At 50.1% G+C, this 15,980-nt stretch overlaps 1 protein-coding gene across 3 annotated transcripts in view; it reads left to right on the top strand.

Annotated features, from left to right (window-relative positions):
* Positions 1 to 14,741, top strand: part of Tmem181 (transmembrane protein 181) — a 52,047-nt gene extending 37,306 nt beyond the window's left edge. For 2 of the 3 annotated variants that reach the window (XM_021221151.2, XM_021221152.2), the window contains exons 6-17: positions 3,113 to 3,223; positions 3,911 to 3,991; positions 5,481 to 5,580; positions 6,128 to 6,258; positions 6,422 to 6,513; positions 7,637 to 7,694; positions 9,229 to 9,331; positions 9,760 to 9,811; positions 11,596 to 11,678; positions 12,657 to 12,746; positions 12,991 to 13,057; positions 13,792 to 14,741. In XM_021221151.2, coding sequence (XP_021076810.1) covers positions 3,113 to 3,223; positions 3,911 to 3,991; positions 5,481 to 5,580; positions 6,128 to 6,258; positions 6,422 to 6,513; positions 7,637 to 7,694; positions 9,229 to 9,331; positions 9,760 to 9,811; positions 11,596 to 11,678; positions 12,657 to 12,746; positions 12,991 to 13,057; positions 13,792 to 13,870 — 1,047 coding nt within the window. In that variant the 3' untranslated portion in view covers positions 13,871 to 14,741. The remainder of the gene's footprint in view (positions 1 to 3,112; positions 3,224 to 3,910; positions 3,992 to 5,480; positions 5,581 to 6,127; positions 6,259 to 6,421; positions 6,514 to 7,636; positions 7,695 to 9,228; positions 9,332 to 9,759; positions 9,812 to 11,595; positions 11,679 to 12,656; positions 12,747 to 12,990; positions 13,058 to 13,791) is intronic. The other variant, XR_003842702.1, reaches the window with a different exon arrangement.
* Positions 14,742 to 15,980: the final 1,239 nt, after the last annotated feature.

Genomic DNA, 15,980 nt, shown 5'->3' on the forward strand with positions numbered 1-15,980 from the left:
AAAAAAAGAAGAGGAGGAGGAAGAAGAGGAGGAGGAGGAGGAGAAAGAAGAAGAAGAAAGAAGAAGAAGAAGCTGCCACCGCCGCCGCTGCCACGTCGGGACTCAACAGGTTCCTGCAGCAGGAGCACTTGGAGAGGGTCAGAACAGGCAGGGCGTTGAGGAGAGGACTTGCTAAACAAGGGATGCTGGCATGGGCTGCCAGGTCTCATGCTGAGGGCCTTCTCGGTGCCACTCATTAAATCCTCACAGGAGGTCCACAGGGTAGGAGCTACTATCAGATTCTGTTTTATAAAAGAAGAAACAGAGGCCGCCAGAGGTCACAGCAATTGTCCAGGTTGACACAGATGCTAAGTGGAAGGAACAGGATCTGAGCTGGGTTTTTATCCAGAAGCCCTCTGGTGTTCTTTTATCCAGAAGCCTGCGTGTGGCTTTAACCGCATGCAGTCTGCCGAGTTACTAACAGTAGAGATACAGTTGATTTCTCCCGGCAAGGAGAATGTTGAACAGGGAATGACTGTGCACTGGCCAGTCTTCTTCCCTTGTTTCCTTCCTGTTGATTCAAAGGGTTTAGAACTCGGGCCTGAGGGTGCTGCGTGAATGAGGGGACCTTCTCACTTTGGCAGCCCCAGCCATGCCTATCACAGACAAGATGGCATTGGAGAACTGACACCCACACATACACACCTGCCATCTCTCCTCCCACCTAAGCAAGCAGCCTGAGCCATTTCTGGAATATACTCTCATCTGTGGGGGATTAAGCTCTTCCTGCCTGTTCTGGGAAAGTCACCAGGATCAAGGTCCCCCGTGTCCTCACCATCCTGTGTGCAGAAGGCACATAGTCAATTCTGTTGAGCAATGAGGATGATGTTTGTGGAAGTCCCAAAGGCATCTTTGCAGCCCCAGGCAGGAATGAGCGAGATCCCCTTAGCCACCAGAATGGGACACACAGCTGCTCAATGAATACTGATTCCACGGCTGCTGTGACTGGTCACCCTGGCTGGCAGGTCAGAGGCATTTTCCCAGCCCACGGGACTTTCAAGGAGAGTGGGCTTCCTGGGGTGGGGTGGGGGAGTCTCACTGCTCCTGGGATGCACTGTGGTAAGCCTGCATCAGTTCCCACCGGTCGGGATTCGGGAGCATCTCTCCTAGTTATTCCCTCTGTAATCCTCTTATTGCTGCAGGGAAATGGTCCCACCTAAAGAAAACACGGACGCTTGTGTTAGATGGATATCCGCCACCCTCTTAGGGTTTTTACATCTCTCTGTATGTATGTGTTAACTGTACGTATGTGCATTTCTGCGTGCTTGTGTACATGCATGTAGAGATCAGAGTTTGGTGTTGAGTGTCTCCCTCAGTCATTCTGGCTTTAGCTATTGTTAGGTTCATTCACTTGAACCCAGAGCTCACCATAGGCAGCCTTGCTTTAAGGATCTGGGATTCCGGTCTCGTCCAGAGCAAGGAATCACAGGAGGCAGACATGGGAACTCTGACCCTTGTACACAGTGTTCTCCGCCAAGTCACCTCCCTAGCCTTTGCTGCTAATTTGATTTAAAAACAAAAACAACAGAAAAACCCACTAGCCCCTGAGGTGGTGAGGATGCTTCCATCCTTTTGCCAGGTGCTTTGTAATCTTTCAGAGCATGGCTTGAACCTGGAATCTACACATCCTCAGGCACCACATCCTTACTGTGGTGCCTGTGACAGTATATACGACTTGAGCTGTAACTCTTTCTTTTCTTTTCTTTTTTTTTTTTTTAAGATTTATTTTATTTATATGTAGCTGTCTTCAGATACACCAGACGAGGGCATCAGATCCCACTACAAATGGTTGTGAGCCACCATGTGGTTGCTGGGAATTGAACTCAGGACCTTTGGAAGAGGAGTTGGTGCTCTTAACCTCTGAGCCATCTCTCCAGTACCCAAGCTGTAACTCTTAATAAAACGCCTCTGGCTGGAGAGGTGGGTCATGTGAAGGTCATTTGCTACTTGTCTAGAGAGCAGAGTTCACTCCCCAGCACCCACAGCTGGGAGTCCACAATCTCCTGTAACTCCAGCCCTGAGGGATCTGATGCATGCTAGCACACACAAATAAAAATAAATTAATCTTTAAAAATGGTAAAATGCCCCATGAAAATTGGAAAAGATTCTTCTATGTGTAAGAAATGTTGCTGTCTCATGGAAGGTGTGCTGCTATGTGCTGACATTGAATGTGCCTGGTCCTGGTTCCACTGGGTCCTTAGTTACACCTGTGACTGTCAGTCGCAGCAGAGAGGCGAGCTTAGCTTTGCTGGGTATGCGAACCACACACTTTGGCAGGGCAGGCAGCCAGCACTGAGAAAGTGGGAAGCCACTCAAGAAAAGAAAGTTAATCCCAGGGTGACTCCTGCTTTGGCTTGGGGGATGGGTAAGTGAAAGAAGGACTCCTATCCAGATAATGGAGCAATGTTGAAGGTCCTTGTGGCAGTGTTGGAGCAGAGCTGTGATGGAGAATGGGCTCAGGCCTTTGTAGGCTACACAGCCACATGCCAGGGCGAGGTTTTACCACATAGTAGGGCCCCAAATCATCCTGAAGGACTGAGCAGGGGACTCAGCAAACCGCAAAGCATCCACGTCTACCATCCACGTCTACCTTCCACAGCCTTGACTTCTGTTGTGGGGAGGAGAGGTGTGAGGGAAGGAGATCTGTGTAGAAAACAGCAAGCTGAAAGTGAGAAGCAGCTATGGTACACACTCTATGTGGTCACAGCGCTGCAGTGAGCCCAAGACATGTAGGCTGTGATGCTTGTATGGTGGCTAAGCCTGCAGTCCCCCGTGCAGTAGTAGATTACCGACTGGCCAGGCTTGTGTTCTGCAAAGTTAGCTTTTCTATGCAGGTGATGTGTCCAGTCATCCGCTGGAGGTTGATTCTGATCACTGTAAGTCACGAAAGGCCCAGTGGGTGCTTGCTTTCTAGGAACCTTTCTTGGCTGGCAGCTGCTGACGTTGTCTGAGCTTTTGGCGAGTTCTCCCGATGATGTATTCGGCTTATCTGTTGTTGAAATGAGTCGCTCCGGGCTGTGGGTGGCAGGGGTCCTCTTCGTTTGCTTTTGTGATGTGGACCTCCTCCTTTTAGAAATGTGCAGAAATCATCGTGGCCCACCTTGGCTACCTGAATTACACCCAGTACAGGGTTACTGTGGGGTTTGAGCACCTGAACCAGCCCATCAAGGATATGAACTTCACGGTGAGTGTGTGGCCAGCTTCTATAACCCCCTTGTTAGGTGGTTTGATGCATCAGGGTCTTGTATGGTTTATCTTGCAAAACCAGTTTAAGTCTGTAGAACCCAAGAATCGTTTAATCAAACAGCACGGACACTGGAGAAGCCAGGGTGCACTCAGCCAACCAGCCCACGCTTAGCTAGCTGCCTGTGACTTGAAGGCTGCAGATTCCATACTCAGATATTTACTCAAGTATTTTAGGAGATACTTCCCACACTCAGATCTTACACAAGTCTGTTTCTTTGCATGTAGAGATTGGTGTTTTCTAGTGAAAGTTGACTTTTGATAGAAAATTAATAATCCAGATGATAATTTATCTACTAGATTCACCACTTAAAACCATTTCAAAAACTGTTGATACTTAAGATTTTGGATCTGTTCTTTAGTATAGAAATAAACTTTGTTAAAGTTTTACAACATGTGCGACAACAGAAGGAAGCAGCATTTTAACCTCCACGGTAATTGTTACTAATAGTTGGGCACTCTAGGCTGTCACTCTGTGTCTTCCCCAAGCCCTTGCCGTGGGAGCGCTGTTTCTGGTAGTCAGGTGTCGCCCCTTCAGGCGCAGATCTGCCTTTTGGTGTCTCGCACAGGCCTGCTCACACAGACGCTCTGTCCGTCCCCATCCCCGCCCCTGCATTTCCCGTTTCAGTGGAAGACATACAACCCTGCGTTTTCCCAGCTGGAGATCTGGTTCCGCTTCGTGTTTGTGGTGCTGACCTTCATCGTCATCGTGAGTAGCGTTTGCCTGAGGGGGCTCTGCCACAGTCTCTGAGGATGGTGCTGCTGTCTGCAGTGTCAGTCAGCAGAAAGCAAGCTCCAAACCCGGAGCAAGCAGGGCCCTGCCGCGGGCTGATTGGGGCGCTGTGCTGCAGAGTGAATGAGGTGTCAATGTGGTCTCTCCTGTGTAGTGTGAGTCATTGCTGACCACTGGTGTCCATGAATTCCCACCCCTGTAAACATCACGTAGCCCCCATAGAAGGGATCTGCCCTTGTTGGGGTGACAGTCTCAGGGTGTGGCGTTTCTTTGTCCTGAGCAGTTGAGTCTTTGGGCTTTTGAAAGCTTGCAGAGATATGATTGTGCAAATGCAAGCTTTTGGTTCATTTGGGACCTGAAGTCTGTGCCCACACTCACTTTGCAGAAACTGGCAGAGCACAGAAGGGTGCTAAGAAAGCCCAACTGCGAAGCCAGAGTGTGCTACTCGGTGGCTGATGGCACCGGTTCACCATCAGCTTCTCTGTAGCTAGTGCTGATGGGGAGTGTGGCATCTGGTCTATATAGTGTGTGGAGATGGCCTCTCCAGCTGCATGGCATGTTAGAGACCCAACGTGGAGACCAGCACATAGGCATGTGGAGAAGGTGTAGGAAGTGTGGGAGAAACAGGGCCCTGGGCCCTTGACTGGAGGCCATGGAGAATGAAGTGGACCACTGGCCTCCCTCATAGCAGGTCTCACAGAAATTTTTGTTTTGTTTTTTGTTTTTTAAGACAGGATTTCTCTGTATAGCCCCAGCTATCCTGGTGTCCCGGAACTCACTCTGTAGACCAGTCTGGTCTCAAACTCAGAAATCTGCCTGCCTCTGCCCCCCAAGTACTGGAATTAAAGGCGTGTGCCACCACTGGCTCTTTTTTTTTCTTTTCTTTTCTTTCTTTTCTTTTCTTTCTTTTTTTTTTTTTTTTTTGAGAGCTATTTGGTATCTGGATTCTCCTGGGGCCTAAAGATTGATGCACACAGCCCTAAATATATTCTTAAATGGGGGAAGGGGCCTGAATCTCAGAAGATAGCCTGTGCTGGGAGAAAAGCAGCACACAGGCCAGGAAATTCAGGCATCCCAGGAAATTCTTAGTTTATATTAGATGACAGGGAAAAAGGAAAACAGCCCTAGATATAACACACAGTGTTACATCTGTACAGTGTTTGAGAGCTGTTTAGAGAACTTTCTCCCAAGTGCTCTACACACATGGAGGTGTTTGAGAGCACACTTGCCTCTGGGTGGCATGACTGCCTCTCGGCCCAAGCCGAAATGCAAGGGTGCGACCCCTGTCGCCCGTGGCCACATGCAGCAATCACATTTTTGTTTTGGCTGTCACTATCACTGATGGGACCTCCTTAGTCTTTTTAAGCAGTGACTGGCCCAGTGGATCCTGCCTGGTGCCTCCCTGACAGGATGAGACTCACCCTGCTGGGGCCCAGCAGACAGTCAATGACTGTTTGCCTTGCAGTGCCTGTTTGTACATTCCCTGCGCAAGTTCTCCATGAGGGACTGGGGCATCGAGCAAAAGTGGATGTCTGTCCTCCTGGCCCTGCTGCTGCTGTACAATGGTGGGTGCTGTCTTTATCTCCCATCTTTCCCTACTCAGATTGTGAGCTGGCAGGCATCGTAAAGGGTGGCCTGGTCCCAGAGTCCCCAGGAGTGCCCAAGGGGAGTCCCTGGGGGAGTGTGTCGTGGTGCTCTTCCTGGGCCCCATGTTACACAGGCCACGGCAGATGCTTGGATCCTGAAGAAACATGAACTGCCTAGGTTGTGAGAGCTTGCATGAACTGCAGACTCAGCAGTCTTGGAACTTGGCTGAGGTGCCGTGCGCTGTCTCTCCTCTGTCCCCATTCCAAAAGGCCTTTGCTGCAGTGCGGGAGATTCTCGGGCTTCAGGAGGCGCTGACACAGGGGCAGATGGCTCTCTGTTAGGATCACTGTTTTAATCTGTTCTGTGCCTTTCAGACATTCAGAAAACAAAATGGCCTTTGGTTTGCTACCTGCCCTGGAGCTATGACCAGGGGAAATCTTGATAATGAGCCCTAAGCTTGAGAGTGGCCAGGGCTCTGTGGTGGTCTCCGGTGGTCCTGACAGTGTTCTGCCTTCTCCCTTCCAGACCCTTTCTTCCCACTCTCCTTCTTGGTGAACAGCTGGTTCCCGGGGATGCTGGATGACTTCTTCCAGTCTCTGTTCCTGTGTGCCCTGCTGCTCTTCTGGCTGTGTGTGTATCATGGGATACGGGTCCAGGTAAGCAGAGCTTCAGAATGAGTGGTCCATGAGACCGTCTCTGGCCCACGCTGCATAGCAGAGACAAGCTGTGTGGAAGCATTTGGGATTTCTGCATCTATTCTGTTAGAATAAGACACTGTTTGCTGTATACCTTACTTTTTTTCCTACTATTTGTTTTTAGGGAGAAAGGAAATTTTTAACTTTCTATTTGCCTAAGTTCTTCATCGTTGGACTGCTGTGGCTGGCTTCTGTTACGCTGGGAATATGGCAGACGTGAGTAACACTTCTGGGTGTGAAACATCAGCCCTGGAAAGTGCTGACGACAGAGGGCAGGCTGGACCTGTGCCCTGCCATCTCACCAGATGCCCAGCATAGTCAGATAACTGGATCCAAGGAATTGGGCTTGGCTTGTGTGCTTGCATTAAAAGGGTCTTCTAGCCTAAGTGGAAGGTGAGAGCGCCTGTATCAAAATAGCCTTCTTCAGCAAGAAGTGACTCGGTTTGCTAGGTCAGCATCCAGGGCTGTCCCGCAGACATGCTGGAATTCCCCTCATGCGCCTCAGACGCTCTGATCCTTGCAGAGCTTCAGGCTTGACCCTGCTTAGAGTCACGTGACCCCGGTTAGACCCACACCTATTTCTGTGACTAACTCTGCTGCCTGGCCTGTGTATCACTGCCCAGCTCCTCAAGAGACCCTGCTCAGCCCCTGGCCAGCGTGGTTTGTGGCTTTTCATGCTTCTTTCATGCCACCATGGCCCTGACGAGTTCTGCGGCATCCCTGCCACATGCCACTTACTTGCCTGCAGCTCGGGCCCCATGCCAATGCTAATTCTGACATGTAAGCTTGCTCACGCACTTTATAGTTATAGTTATCTGTCTTGCTTGCTTTTGCCTTTGTCTGTCTAACATGCCTGGGTAGGCCACTGAGACAGCCCCTGGGGCTGGAGAGATGGCTCCCTTAAGTGTACTCTTCCAGAGGACTCAAGTGTACTCCCAGCTCCCATGTCAGGTGACTTAGAACCACCTATGACTCCTCCAGGGGAGCCTACAGCTCTGGGCTCCACCATCACTGCACTCATGTGCACACAGCACTCACAGAAACACAGTGTAAAAAGCAAATCCTTTAAAAAGATAAGCCTGAGCTACATAAGGGATGAGTAACCCTGCCCCTTCGCCACACTGATGAGGATGGACACAGTCGGCATGGGCCCTTGTCGGCTTAGTGCTGGATAGTTTCTCAGTGTATAATGCAGGATTGCTATTTTAAAATCCTCCAGTGGTTGTAGCAAGTGCTATACAAGCAAAAAAACAAATGAAAGAAAAACCCAAGTCGGGGAAAGTGGGAAGTATAGAGTAAGCTCTCTTATTAATCTGTATTTTCAACATCATCCTTTTAGATTTAATGAATTAAATGATCCCATGTACCAGTATCGGGTTGACACCGGAAACTTTCAGGTAAGCAGCTTTCATGAAGACTCCGAACATGCTGATCTTTTATGAAGTGCCTGGTTTTATAACTTTAGTCACATTGTTGGTATAAGCTTCCAAATGGCTGTTTAGATAGGAATGTAGAAAGTTCAGGAGTGGGAGATCTGGGGAAAAACTAAGTCTCTAGGCTGGGGAGATAGCTCACTTGCTCAAGTACCTGCCACACGGGCATGAGGACCTCACCAGAGAGGACGATAGACTGAGGGAGAACGAATGCTGGTCTCGCTAGGTGCTGGGGGAACCAGAGGAGGAAGACTCCGGGGTGAGGGGCCAGAGTGGGGTGTCCTAGGAGGAGCTTAGCTCAGAAAGGGGGTCAGTACTGTGGGGTGGGGAGCTTGGAGCCAGCTGTAGGTGGGGCAGAGCTTCAAGAGGTTTTCTGGGTGGAGGCTGGGTTGAGGAAGAGTCAGCCTGTGGTCAGCGAAAGTCCAACGTTTAGAGGAATTGGCGGTGACACACTGGTCTGCTCTTGCCTTTGTGTTTGTCTGGCCTGGTTCATTATTTCTGTGGGCAACTGAGGCAGGAAGAAAGGCTGCAGAGTTAGGAGCTAGACTGCAAGGGTAGGCAGCCCAGGCCGCTACAGGTCCAACTGGAGACTACGCCCCTTACGTTTCTTCATCTGTGAAATGGGGCAGTAATGGAATTTCTGTCATCACACAAGGGATGTAGAGCTCTTGGCCAAATGTCACACAGGACTACATCCTGAATTGCCGCCGAGCCCTTCCCTTCCCAGCCAGGCTGTCTGGGATGTAGCTTCGAGGGCCCAAGAACAGAGGGCAGCCCACACCCTTTACTGAAGGACACAGCAGGGATCAAAGACTGCCAGGGTGCTGGGAACAGCTGTCTTGCCCCTCCCCCTTGATGAGGAAACAACCAAACAACCAGACTGAAGGTTCTTCCACAGCAGAAGCTGAACCCTGATCTTTGACCTGCAGTCCCAATCTCGATGCCGTGACCATGAGAGAGGGGCTCTGCCCCAGAGAGATCACGAAGCCTCATAGGCAGGCTCAGTGAGGAGGACACACATCACCTGGAACCCGCCCTCACCAGAGCCACTGACCTCCAACCCTCTGCAAGGGCTTTCCCATCCTCAGACTGTGGAAGGGAATGCTCCCAGGCCTTAGGTCTCATAGAACATTCCATTCAGCCCCTCCTTTCTCAGGAACTCTGAGGCCCAGAACAGTCAAAGACTTGTTTGAGGACCAGCCGAGTCCAGCCCTCGGTCTTGTTAGCATGACCTTTGTCCTCAGTAGCACAGGCTCAGGCCCCACCCCAGGCCTACCAGTCATCAGCCGCTACCGATTGCTCAGCATACTCTGGCCTTAGGTTCTAGGCCAGGCACTGGTGCTTGCGTTTATGTGATCTTGCTATGAGGTGCCTGTGCTTGAGGAGCCCTTCCCGAGGCTGTGGCAGTGTGGGCGGCCCGAGGCTCTGGGTCCACGGCTGTGGGATGCTAGAGGACGCACGCTCCAAAGCCTAGTCCCAACCTCACCTCTTTTTCCAGGGCATGAAGGTCTTCTTCATGGTGGTGGCCGCTGTGTACATTTTATACCTTCTATTCTTGATAGTGCGAGCATGCTCCGAGCTCCGTCATATGCCTTACGTGGGTGAGTGCCACGCTGGGAAGCATGGGGCACCAGGGGCCACACTCCTAGAAGCCCCTAGAAAGCCATGAGATTCCCCAAGAAGCATTGGCAGTTTGGAGAGAACCCTTTAAAGTAGAATTTAGTGGCCCCTGGTGCCACAAAGCTGTGTGAGCTGCCCAGGACCTGTAAGGATCATTAATAGCACTGGCTTTGACTGGGGCGAGCCACATGATTGAGAGGCCTTCGCCAGAAACCACTGTGTTGGGCCCTGCTGTACATGGTCTTCCCTAGCCACAGTAGAAGAGACTTAGAGCATGCAAGGGTGAGGGCCTGCCCAGGGTTGGATTGGTTTTTGTTTTTGATTTTGTTTTTGTGTATCAAACTCTGAGGTGAAGTGGAATTTGCTAATGAGAGCATCTTCTTCTTCTTTTTTTTTTTTTTTTTTTCAGATCTCAGGTTAAAGTTTTTGACTGCGTTGACCTTTATAGTGCTTATTATTAGGTAAGACTTCACTGTGGGAGGGTGTGTGTGGTGTGGGGGGTGTTCATGTATGTGTGCTTGCGTGTGTGTGCATGTGTGCATATCTGGATGTGCATGTATTATGTGTCTGGGTGTGTATTCATGTGTGTGGGTGTGCTTGGGTGGGAATGCATGTGTGTGTATGTGTGTGTGTGTATGTGTGTATGCAGTGTATGTGGATGTGCTTGGGTGGGCATGCACATGTGTATCTGGGTGTGCATTCATGTGTGTGGGTGTGCTTGGGTGTGAATGCATGTGTGTGTGTGGAGCCAGAGGGTTGCATGAGTACCTTCCTTTTCCATTTTCCACATTTAATGTTAACTAGTGTGTGTGTTGGGATGGTACAAATGTATGTGGAGGTCAGAGGAGAAGGTGCAGGAGTCAGTTCTCTGCTTGCTCCTCCCATGTGTGATCCAGGAACAGCTCCTGGGTGGTCAGGCTTGGCCGCAGGCGTCGTAACCTGCTGAGCTATTTTGTTAGCTCAGCTCTCTTTCTCTGGACCCAGAGCTCACTAATAGGTTAGGCTGGCTATCCGACAGTCTCTGTGTCGGCATGCCCCAGCTCACTTCCCAATGCTTACAGATGCCCTCGGCCACTCCCACACTCCCAGCTTTTACCTGCATGCCAGGCACCTGAACTCACATCTTTGGCCTCTCTGCAGCCCCAGGACTTCATGATTATTTAACACTACATTTCCATTCTCCCTGTTATCTCCTTGCGTGGAGTTAATTCAAGGTGTCTGTGGCCACACATATCCACAAAGTCAGAGCACTGGTGTCTTAGGGCTTTGTTGTTGTGATGAGACACCATGACCACGACAACTCTTACAAAGGGAAAACATTTAGCTGGGGCTGGCTTACAGTTCCGAGGCCGAGTCCGCTATTGTGTGGCAGAAGCATGGCAGCATGCAGCAGACGTGGTGCTGGAGAAGGAGCTGAGAGTTGTACATCTGGGGCCACAGGCAGCAGGAAAAGAACTGTGTACCACTGAGCCTGGGCTTCCTCTAACAAGGTCACACCTAATAATGCTGCTCCTTACGGGCCAATCATCAAAACACAAGAGTCAATGGGGCCAAATCTATTCAAACCACCATAGCTCCTGATCAGTTATACAACAGCTGGATGGTGCTGGCGCACGCCTTTGATCCCCACACTCAGGAGGCAGAGGCAGGTGGATCTGAGTGTGGGGACAGCCAGGGCTACACAGAGAAATCCTGTCTCAAGGGGGGGGGGGAACCTATAATGGCCTTGGTTACAAACGTTCCATCATAAATGCCTAGGCGTGTGAGGCATGTTAACCCACATTTCCCTGCTCACTCCAAACCCTGCACATTCCCAGTCAGCTGCATCACAGAAGCATAGCCTGCGACGTTTATAATGGGGGTGCCTATGCCCAGAGACCTTTTTGGTGCGGAGGACAGAGCCCTGTGTGAGCAGTTAGCAGGCATCAAGGAGAAGCCACTGTCGGGGCAGGTGGCAGCCGTCCACAAAGCCCTCCCCAGGCAGTGTTTGCTGGACTATGTTCTAAGAGACGGACTGGTTGGTTAGACTTGATCTCTACTCCCTAAAAGCTAAAGCTGCCCAGCGGACACCTACAATCCTCTTTGGTTGCATTGGTTTTTTGTTTTGCTTTTTCCTGGAGCAAAATTGACTGGGGGTGGGGTGTCATATAATAGTGTATATATAGAAGTATAGAAGTTTCCTGTTAAGTCTTACTAATGTGAGCCCTTCTGTGTTTCCACACGGTGGCTCCCCCTTCTCTTTCAGTATCGTCATCCTCTACCTACGGTTTGGAGCACAAGTGTTGCAGGACAACTTCGTAGCAGAACTGTCAGCTCACTACCAGAACTATATCCTTGTCTCGGGGAACTGGGCCTTGGAGCCGCCCTGTGTTCATGGCTAGCACCTTAGCCTTAGACATTTATGAGGGGAGCAGTCAGCCCCTTTTGACCTGTGCTCAGCAGGCCTCAAGCATGCCTTGCCCTCCCTCTTGGCTTCCTGTTGGCCCTGGGAAGGGTGAGTTTCATCTGTCCTCCTTCTGAGGCAGGAGACTGACACACAGCAGGGCTGAGTCACTGTACAGCCTGGATCCAAAAGGATGACCACACCAGACCGTTCTCAGCGCCCTGCTGCTTGCTTCTCGTGGGCAGCCCTGAGAAACTGAACAGTTACAGGTTCTGTTACGGACAAATCCCCAGTCAGTCCAGAGCTGTTGACTCCCTCTAACAGAGAGACAGACCGACAGGCGCACAGACAGATGGACAGACAGACATCCTGAGCGCATGCTGAGGACCAGCCAGGGATTGGAGTCCTGGGTGCTGACAGCACCTTCTAAGCTTCGTTCAGGTGCAGCCAGGCGCCAGCATCACCATGGTGTCAGCTTGAGTCTGTGGGAAGGTTCATGCGGCGCTGAAGTTCTGATTCCACTGTGCCCACATCCGGTCCATAGCGTGTTCCTCTTGCCTTCCCTGTCCGAGGTCAGGTTGAGGTGTGTTGGGATTAATGGGGCTTCTGTTGTATGCCTTGTGACTGAGCTCCAGCTGTTAGGTGCTCGGGGATCTGTAGTGTGGAAGAGGTAAGGACACTTCAGGTTTGCATTTCTTATGTCAGCAGACCCCAATCCCTCCTGTTCTTCAGGAGTCATAAACCTAGACCGCACTAAACCCCTGAAGGGTCCCTTATGGCATCTGGTCATGAGCTGGAGCTGCAGCATCCTGGCATCTGGGTTGTGGACCCCCATGCTGGTTTATCCTGGAAAGGGCTGCCAGGGAATGGGAGGCAAAGGGCTTGTGTGTCCAAACCCATGCTTCTCCCTTGACCGGCAACACCAGCTGAATTCCTGTCTTTCTATGGCCTGTTGAACTTTTACTTGTACACCCTGGCCTTTGTGTACTCTCCTTCGAAGAATGCGCTGTATGGTAAGTCACCACCGTGGCTCTGGGTCACGTTGGCTCAGGTGTTCCCCAGGTGTAGGGCACTGTGACTCACGGTGCCTTCTGTTAGGACAGAGGCAAAAGGCAGCTAAACGGTGTTTGGAACCATAGTATCGCAATCTCACAGAATGCCTCGGCCGAGTCCGTACGGGGCTTGGGGTCCATCAGACTCCCACCTAGGCTAATAACACAAAATGCTTTCATTAAAACGGCTTTTGTTGTCTTTCAGAGTCCCAGCTGAAAGACAATCCTGCATTTTCCATGTTGAATGACTCTGATGATGATGTGATTTACGGGTAAGTCCCCGCCACCCCGTGCGGCCCACCTGCCTCTGCATGCTTCCTCACTGGCGGTATTTGAAGGCTGTCTCCATGGCATTAGACTGTTAATGGCTTAGTTTTGTGTCCCTCGAGTGGATTTAGTAGCATTTCGTTTTGCAGAATGCCTGCAGGGTATATGGTAACTACAGAACTATTCTGGGGTGCTGAGGGTCAGGTTGGAGAGAGTGGGTGGTTTTAGTTGACCCTAAGAGGGAGACCATGAGGTGAGTTCCACCAGGATAGCTGTCAGTGTGAAGGCAAAGAGGCAGCCAAGGGATACCAGATGGTGGCTGTAGAGTGACTTACGCATGAGCACCCACATAAAATGCCAGGTTCTGAGCTGGGTGTGGTCGTATATGCCTTTAATCCCAGCATTTAGGAACCAGAGCAGGTGGGTCTTTATGAGTTCAAGGCCAGCCAAGGCTACATAGTGAGACCCTGACTCATAAAACAGCACAAGCCAGACCCAGTGGTGCATGCCTGTAACCCCAGCATTGGGGAGGTGGGAACAGAAGGCTTCTAGGGCTCCCAGGCAGCCACTCCAGCAGAATCAGTGAGCTCCAGGCCCTGTGAGAAACCTTGTCTCGAACCCTGAGGAGATGAGCCATTGAGGAAGACACCCGATGTTGACCTCTGACCTCCACACACATGTGCATGTACAGAGAAGAGATGCCACAGTGGCCGAGGGTCAAAGGTCTCTTTTACCGCAGGAGTGACTATGAAGAAATGCCCCTGCAGAATGGCCAGGCCATCCGTGCCAAGTGCAGGGAAGAGTCGGACAGTGACTGAGCCCTGGGCAGCAGATGGGACAGCAGGGGGCCAGAGGCCTGCCTGAGTGACTCATTCTGGCCCCTTCTTCTGTTTGTGTCTGGACTCCTCTGTAAGCAAAGGTTTCCTGTTCCTTATTTGTTTACATATTTTTAAAAGAAAAACCAAATGGATTGAAATGTCGGGTGGAGTTTGCTGTGAGGGTAGCCCCACTATTTAAGAAGAGGGGCCGGCTGGTAGAGAATTCAAAGGCATATCCTTTACATGGACATCAGGTGCGATGGAGCCTGTATGCAGTCATGAGGAGAAGTTACCCATTTTTAATAAAAAGAATTATGTGCTTTTTCTTTCCTTTTTAAAAAGCAATTGAGTCTGTGGGAGGCCTGATGATCAATGTCCCAGCATGGCAGTGATGACTCTTTCCTCTCTGTGGCACCGTTCTTGAGAGCCCTACCCTCAAGGGAAGTCTAAGCTGTGCCTGCCTCAGGTGGGCGGTCTGCCTCCATCTTCTCAGCACCTGGAGGGGTCTGTGCTGACTCTCAAACATCCGCAGTGAGGCACTGATTGTGTTTGGTGAGCCACATACAATGTCATTTTGGGGAATGACAGGTGGCCGGCCAGGTTCCTGTCCATCATTGCCCCCCCCCCCAGCAGAATTAACAGCGAAGTTGAGTCCAGGGTGGGCTGATGACCTGGAGGAAACCCAGGCAGCTACAGGCCAGTAGACTGTGGGCAAGGTCCTGTGTCACAGTGCTCTTCAGGGTCTGTGTACAGTTAGGATTGGCTCTCCCTGAGCTGGAGGTGGAAAACGAGGAGGCCCTTCCCAGACCAAAATTTCTGTATCTCCACTGAGTGTGAAACCCCCAGAGAGCTCTATTTTTTTTTTTTTTTTAAATCAAAGCTACATGAAATACAACTGTATTAGAAATTCTTTATTGCCAGAAAGACTTTCTGTTTTAACATTAGGAACTAAAGAGAAAGTAAAACATTTTGAATGGCTATAGAGACAGCTGCAGATGAAGGGACTTGCTCCAAGGTTGTTCTGGGTTTGGAGTGTTGCTCTGTGGAAAACGATGTCACCGGCACTGAAGTTCAGCATTGGAAGTCCTGAGGGCCACCGCCTTCCATCCCGCTCCTCGGAGTTTCCCCACCCAGAGCGTCTCTGCGAACATCCTGCCTGCCTCTATCTTGGCAAAGCCAGAGGCCCAGTTCCGGTAGATCCCTCTCCAGGCAACAACACTCTTCCCTCATCTGTGCACCAGCTCAGATTTCCGCTCTGAGCTGCAGGTTGCTGTCCGTGTGGGCCGGACTCCAGGGATGGGAGAGGTTCTTCATTCTGCCTATCTTCTTAAACTTCAACAATCTTTAATATGGATTCCATGTGCATTTAAAAAAACAAAACAACTTGTAACTATGAACATTGGAATGGAAACTCACTGCAAGGGTAACAGGTTTCCATGATTTTTTACACTTCCTGTGATCACCGAGTCTGTTTGCGAAGATACCGGAAGGGGGTTTGTTACCAGCCCTTCCCTTGCAATGGACCCCTGCACCTGCCATCTTACGGACGCTGACTTGTGCTGATCCCAAGATGTTCTAATATGTGAGAGTTTACATGTTTTAATCATTATAAATAAGTCTCCATGGTTGATAACACTATCAGTCAGTGTAAGATATTTTAAGCATTTAGGTACAGAACTTTAGAACTTTTAAAAACTGCCCTGTAGTATAATTATAAACTGATCCTAGTGTCTGTAAAACTAAGGGATTATTATTATTATTATTTTTTTTTTGCTGTTGAAATATAAATTACAAAACAGCACTCCTAGTGTCATGTGCATCATGTATTAGATGCTGTGTAAAGCTCTGCTTACGGAACTAAGACTTCAGTGTGTAGGCAGAAGCTCAGGGGTTAGGTTAAAACACTTAACTCCGCCAGGACTTTTGATAGTAACCAGAAGACAGTTTTGTTCTGAGGGGATTAAAATTTTGTAAATTTAAATTATAAGTTCAAAGGGCTGACTAGTTCTTTCAGGGTAACGGTTTGAATCCTACTGTCTTTGGGGTATTTTTTATATTGGTCCAATCCAGGGGAACCTGGAAGATGACAGCTCCCAGATTCCCGGTGAGA

Source organism: Mus pahari, chromosome 21, assembly GCF_900095145.1.
Source record: "Mus pahari chromosome 21, PAHARI_EIJ_v1.1, whole genome shotgun sequence".
In the NCBI taxonomy this organism is placed as follows: domain Eukaryota; kingdom Metazoa; phylum Chordata; class Mammalia; order Rodentia; family Muridae; genus Mus; species Mus pahari.